Source organism: Triticum urartu, chromosome 6A (assembly GCF_056163025.1).
Source record: "Triticum urartu cultivar PI428250 chromosome 6A, HENAU_Tu73, whole genome shotgun sequence".
NCBI classification, from domain to species: Eukaryota; Viridiplantae; Streptophyta; class Magnoliopsida; order Poales; family Poaceae; genus Triticum; species Triticum urartu.
Window position 1 is genome coordinate 195,696,904 of NC_141878.1, and position 6,743 is coordinate 195,703,646.

General features: G+C 40.6%; 1 protein-coding gene across 1 annotated transcript; it reads right to left on the reverse strand.

Annotated features, from left to right (window-relative positions):
• Positions 1 to 700: 700 nt before the first annotated feature.
• Positions 701 to 5,549, reverse strand: LOC125512954 (RNA-binding (RRM/RBD/RNP motifs) family protein). The gene is made up of 9 exons (XM_048678009.2): positions 5,300 to 5,549; positions 3,364 to 3,462; positions 2,858 to 3,294; positions 2,123 to 2,183; positions 1,934 to 1,987; positions 1,490 to 1,558; positions 1,288 to 1,353; positions 1,125 to 1,193; positions 701 to 1,014 (listed from the first exon to the last, which is right to left on the reverse strand). The coding sequence occupies exons 1-9, from the start codon at positions 5,408 to 5,410 to the stop codon at positions 925 to 927; spliced, it is 1,056 nt and encodes a 351-aa protein (XP_048533966.1). The 5' UTR covers positions 5,411 to 5,549; the 3' UTR covers positions 701 to 924.
• Positions 5,550 to 6,743: the final 1,194 nt, after the last annotated feature.

The window sequence follows — 6,743 nt, forward strand, 5'->3', positions numbered from 1 at the left end:
AAGAAAATTCCATGCATAGATGTTCGCAAATGTGTGTGCACGGCACAATGTTTCACGAAAAAGTATCTTTTCGTTTTGTCTTCATAAAAAAGACAAATTTCAATGCTTTTAAATAGCTTTTCATGACACAATTTTTGTCTTTTTTGCACAGCCCACAAAAAAAGTTATTTTTCCGTGAAACTTTATGCACACACGTAAAACATGAAGACGTATCCGTGCAACTGTTTTCAGATTTTTTTAGCATTTAAAAATATGTTTTTCAAAGTGGGTTCATACGTGCCTGGTTACATCGATGCACTTCACGGAAAATGTTACCGAATGTAAAAGCAAGAACGACAGCGACATATGCTCGGTTACAGTCAAAAAGGGCACCAGCTGCGCAGTAGAATCTCAGACGGTGGATGAAGATCAGGCCCCTTGATCAACTTAGGTAGCTGGGGTACAGATTCACGTCCTCTCCGTGGCCGCCCGATGCCGATCCAACGGTTGCCAATGTTGTCGGAAGAAAAGTTAACTGAAGAACAGGGACAGAAGAGGGCCTGGCACGTTTTTGTTACTACTACTATACTACCGGTTCGCATGTACTCGGACAAGTGCCTCGCAACAGAGACAAATAAGGAAATTACCAAAACATCGCGATCGCGGCAAATCCTGAGAGCGTCCAAGAGAAGTTGTGGCCAGCCAATGACGAGAGCTTAAATAATGGAATTTGCGCTGGTTGGTTGATATACTACGGGCAGCTTACATTACAAACGGGGAAGCCAGACAAAAAGGTCTGTACGGCACTAATCAATGTGCGAAGGAACATGGTTTCCTAGACTTCACTTGCATGAGCTACTTACTGGTTACGGTTCTACATGGTAGTAAGTCGTAATTCTCAGAGATCAGCACCGTGAGAAGTGATTTCATTTTCGGCTTTCAAATTCAGGCCATGCCGTTCTCATACCCTGAACCGTCTTTGGTTGTAGCGTCTTCAGCCATGTCCACCTCAGCCATCGCAGAATCAACCAGAGCCTGCGATATAGCGAGCAAGTCAATACATCATGTGCTTGTAACAACTAGGGCAATGGTGTTTCCACGGAAAATTTTGCCGTAAAGAATGGTGAATGTGTTGGGGAAATAACCTTGAGATCCTCTTCTGCGGTCTTGGCCCTGTCATTGTAGTCTTGAAGTTGAAGAAAACTTTTGTACAGCTGCACATATGCATAACATGTGTTAATATCACTTGCTTGACTTGCTTCTCTTCATTAAAGCAGCAGCTAACCAGTGAACACAAGAAACAAATACCTTTGTGACAGTCAATTGTCGCTCTGAAGAAACTTTCCGCGCAGCAGCCAATTCATCCTCTAGTTTCTGCAAAAAAATTTAAGAATTGTTTTTAGAGCTTTTCATCACAACTTGACGCAGGCTAATTCAAATAACAACCATTCAAATAAGAACTAAGGCCGGTAACTTAAAATAAATACTCTAATATCAGGTAAAAATTTACCTGAGATTTCTTTTGCAAATCTGCAATGTGGTGATCTTTGCTTGTAACTTTATCTCTAATCTGAGAAACCTGCAAAACCAGAGTATTGACATTCCTCTTTCATAACATGAAAATGCAAGACTACTAAAGTTGAGTCATCGGTCCTCCCATACGGCATCAGTGTGACTGATATACTTCTACAATGAACAAATAATAATAAAAGGCGTAAAGGCAAACGTGAGTAAGCAACTGACATACGTGATAAGGCATTCACATTACTCTTTGCAAGGACTAGCATATTCAAAGTTCTACGTTTATGTTGGCTGTCTAATCTACTCAAGTGTTGTGTCAAATGGATTATATGAATTCACATTAGCTTACACTGACTATTGAAATGGTCTAAAGTAGCTTGACCGTCCAAATCGAGAGTAATATAGTGCAGAGCTCTTTAGGAAAATGGAGTACCTCATTTTCAAGGTCCTCGTGCATCTGAATGGCCTTGTCCAGCTGATGTTTTGCCTGATACAAACGCACAAACAGAGATGTTGGAGATTTACCAAAACAAGAAGCAGTCGACAGAAGTTGCAAGAATCACAAAAGATTCTGGACAAAGAACCATTCAAAATAACATAGAACAAGGACAAATGCATTTACATCATTCCGAAGCTCATCACTGGAACTTGATATATCTCTGCTCTCACGACCCTTTGGACGGCTGCAAGAAAAGATAGGAAAGTGAATTCCTGGGAAAAGACTTCTCTGCTACTTGATGACTAGGCAAAAGCTCGCGCTAAAGATTATGGTTTTGAAGAAGTAGAAACAAAGAAATAAAGTCATATTATGAATGTTGCTCGTATGTGCCATTTCTGAATTTTGCATAGTCACTGAGAAAGTAAAAAAAAACATGTCAAATATTTTGCCAATGATCTATTCAGTACCACAGATTCAGATCCATTATTAAATCTTAGTGAAGTAGATAGCTTGGTTTTGATGATTAAAATACCAATATAAATACATTTGTAAAACCTCGTCAGCATAGTCAAGTCCATTACGTTGATTTGTTCAGTGGCATTCTTGGTCATTGTATTACGAAGTTACTTGAACTTGTACCTCCAATGCTATTACTTAAGTATTAAACCAATTTGCAATCTAGCATGAGCAGAAGTAAAAATCAACAATGAAAGATCAGATATGCAACAGCTGGTTGTCATATTCTACTAGTGGTTGGAGTGGCAGCATGCATTTTGGCAAATTGACGATGAATGAGGTACAGTTTCAGCGAGACAATCTATAACTTACTAATGTACATTCACATCATCCAGATAACTTAATGTACATAATAAGACGGATGCATCATAATGTATTTGAATAACTATGAAAAAGTAGTACCTGAACCTTTTCCTTGGTGGCTGTTCCTTGTCTTCTTTATCTCTTTCACTATCATAGCCTTTTGAATTTTCCTTGTCTCTGTCATTATCGGAGTCCATACGTGTCTCCACTGGACGATCATGGTCACCTCGATAAAGGTCTCTAGCACGCCTCTCATCTCCTTCATGATCTCGATCCATGGAATAGTCCATTTCATGATCAAATCCCCCACGTTCATCATATCTGTCTCTGTCATGGTCACGAGGTCTATCACTATCCCTGTCATGGTAAGGATCTCTATCCCGGTGACGATCATAACTCCTCTCCCTATCCCTTCGGTCCCAGTATACATCCCTTCCATCTCTTACAGGATCCCGTCGGAAGCCATCACGCCCAAAATCACGGGTGTTGCCTCTTGTACGCACTTCATTTACTCTCACAGCACGATTACCTATTTGCTGTCCCAAATAATAAAACTCAATACAAGAGAAAAGAAATAGTTGTTAAAGTTCCATATAGAACTATACCTTGCCATCCATCTCCAAGATAGCACGCTGAGCAGCCCTATGTTGAGTGTAAGTAACAAACCCATAACACTTGCCCCTGATTCTCTGATCATTTATCACCTGCAATGCACAAATTGATCAGGTAAGGATGGTATCTAATTGCATGTACAATCTCAATCTCCCATTGGTCATATCACAACGAACCACCTCAAGGAAAATCATAGCACTTAACTACAATCGTTCATAGCAAACAAATAAAAAAAACATAGCCAATTATGGCCTGTGACGTTGTCTAGGGCAGAATTTTGGCCTAGTAAACGACAATCCAGCAGATGAGTGCAGCAGAGATGCATATGCTATGGTGAATCTGTGATCATACAAGGAATGATCAAATCAAAATGATGATAACTAAAGAAAAGCTGATCTAACACGTCATGATATGATTTTGACATGTCCAAAGGAGGCCTCCAGAGGCTCAGGTGCATAGATCAATTTTAACTTGTGTGAACTATACAATGAGAGTCAGGACTAGGACATAAGAAGAGACTTGAAGAAATTAAGGAACAAATGTACCCAAAGATTTGGGTTTGGATAGGAGAGCATGGAAAATAGTGATCCATGGATGTGCCAGAATCATGACCTCCAAGTCAAAACCAAAAAGAAGGCCTCTTTTTCTAGTTCCTGTTCTTGTTGCATTTCGTTGCTTACACACATTTAATTATGATGGGATTTACATCAGCAAGTTCACAATTAAAATTTCCAAATTAGTTTTCTTGATTTTGGCCATGTAATTGTTACACCTCTATACAGCCATACATCTTCCACTCAAACAATAACAGTATACTTGCAACCTAGATCATAATGTCCTCAAATTCATGCCGATATATGAGACAGGCTTAATTTTTTTTCCTATTCTAGGCATTAAATCAAATATCTGAAATGGAAGAATGCAGACATCCAAAACAAATTCGATAGAACCCCCTTCTGGGATAAGAAAACCTCAAAATACGAAACTATGGCCTGAAATGTGATCCATCTTGACACCGAACAAAGCAACAAACAAGTGACACGACACTAGATCTGCTACCTCCATCTTCCCAGATCATCTTGAGAGACTTGAAGGAATTAAAGAACGGAATGTACCCAAAGATTTGGGTTTGGATAGGAGAACATGGAAAATAATGATCCATGAACATGCCAAAATCATGGCCACCAAATCAAATCCAAAAAGCAGGCCTCTTCTACTAGTTCCTATTCTTGTTGTTTTCTGTTACTTTATACACATTTATTTAAGACAAGATTTACATAAGCAAGCTCACAGTTGAGGTTTCCAAAATTTTGTTCATGATTTTGGCCCTGTAATGATTACACCTCTACAGACACACTTCTTCCACTCCGACAAGAGCAGTTAATTGCAACCTAGATCATAATGTCCTCAAATTCATGCCTTGACATCTGAAACACACTTGCAATTTTTCTACTTCCAATCTTCTAGGCATTAAATCAAAAACCTGAAATGGAAGAATGCAGACATCCAAAAAAAATCCAAGCGAACCCCCTTCTAGGATAAGAACTAAAACCAGATACGTGGTCCATCTTGACACTGAACTAAGCAACAAACAAGTGACACGACAGTAGATCTGCTACCCCCCGTCTTCCCAGATCATCTTTAGTGAGGCAAGTCTTTATCCAGCAGTGCAACTCTTCCAGAATTGAGTTTACCCGGTCGCTCCATGGACTGCCAATTGCACGTAATAATCCAAGAAACATAGAAAAGCCTCTTTCGTTGACCTAAACCATCTCGCACGCGGAACCCGAGAGGCGCATGCTTCTGCATCAAAGCGGCAGCAAAGAAACAAAACCCTAACAACCAAGCCGCCTTTTCCCTCCGAAAGTACAAGGAAGCAACAAGGAGAAGCGGGGGTACGGAAGCAAAACGGAGGTGGGGGTGGGAGACCTTGACGGAGACGATGGTGCCGCAGGGCCCAAAGTAGCTGCGGAGCATATCCTCGTCGGCGTCGTAGGGCAGGCCGCCTACGTAGACGGACGTTTCCTCGTTGACGGCCATCTCGCCGCCGGCGACGAGGACTAGGGTTTTGGGCTTTCTTCCCCTGTCTCTGTCGCGCGCGTCGAGACGAGGAGAGGCGAGGAGAGAAGGTGTCGGATCTGACGGAGTAGTTCGCGACCCAGATGCCAGAAGCGCTGGGAAATCTCCGCCGTCAGTTTGGATCGTGGGACGATGCGGTTCGAAACTGCCCATGCTCTCTCTTGGTTTATGGCCCAGCAAACACCTGACCCTGTTAAAGCTCGGCCCAGGTTGGCCTCTGAGTGACTGAAATGGGTGGCTCTGGCTCGTATTAGGCCCAGTTCTTTCGGCCGATTCTCTCATAATAATCTTGACAATCACACCTTCCTCAAGCTTCTTCCAGAATCTTAAACTCCTATATTTTTTACAATCCTAACTAGTAGTTAGGATGAACTCATACACACACACACACACACACAGATATATATATATATATATATATATATATATATATATATATTACAGTCCTAACAAGTTAGGATGAATTCATATATTTTTGGAAACAGCTAGGATTGTAAAAAAATATAGGTTCAAGATTCTGGAAGAATCTGGGTGGAAGTTCGATTCTCATGATTCTGGGACAATCGGCCAAAAGAACTAGGCCTAGGTCTTGTACGATGCAAAACGCTTAGGGAAGATGCTTAAAGAAATAAATCAATCTTTTTAAGCATCGGTGCTTATTTGTAAGAATAGGTGCTTAATTAGGCATATTGTTGCTTGTGAGCTGCGTTGGAATTTCTCCGAAGAGGAGAGGAGATGCATTACAGTAGAGATAAGTATTTCCCTCACTTAAGAACTAAGTTATCGATCCAGTAGAAGAATCACACAAAGCCTCGTGGACAACATCTGCACACATAAAAGCAAATACTTGCACCCAACGCAAACAAGAGGGTTGTGAATCCCCTTGGCAGTTACTTGCAAAGATTAAATCTTATAGTGATAGATAAATAAATTGTAAAGATAAAAGAAAATAAAAAAAATAAAAATTGCAGCAGGTTTTTTTGTGTTTTTATAAAAGTAGACCCAGAGGCCATAGTTTTCACTAGAGGCTTCTCTACCGAACACATAGCATACGGTGGGTGAACAAATTACTGTTGGTTAATTAATAGAAAAGCGCATAGTTATGACGATATTCAAGGCAATGATCATGTATATATACATCACGTCCGAGACAAGCAGACTGACTCCTGCCTGCATCTACTACTATTACTCCACCCATCGACCATTATCCAGCATACATCTAGGGTATTAAGTATAAAACAGAGTAACGCCTTAAGCAAGATGACATATAGGGTAAAATGATGGGGTTTATTCC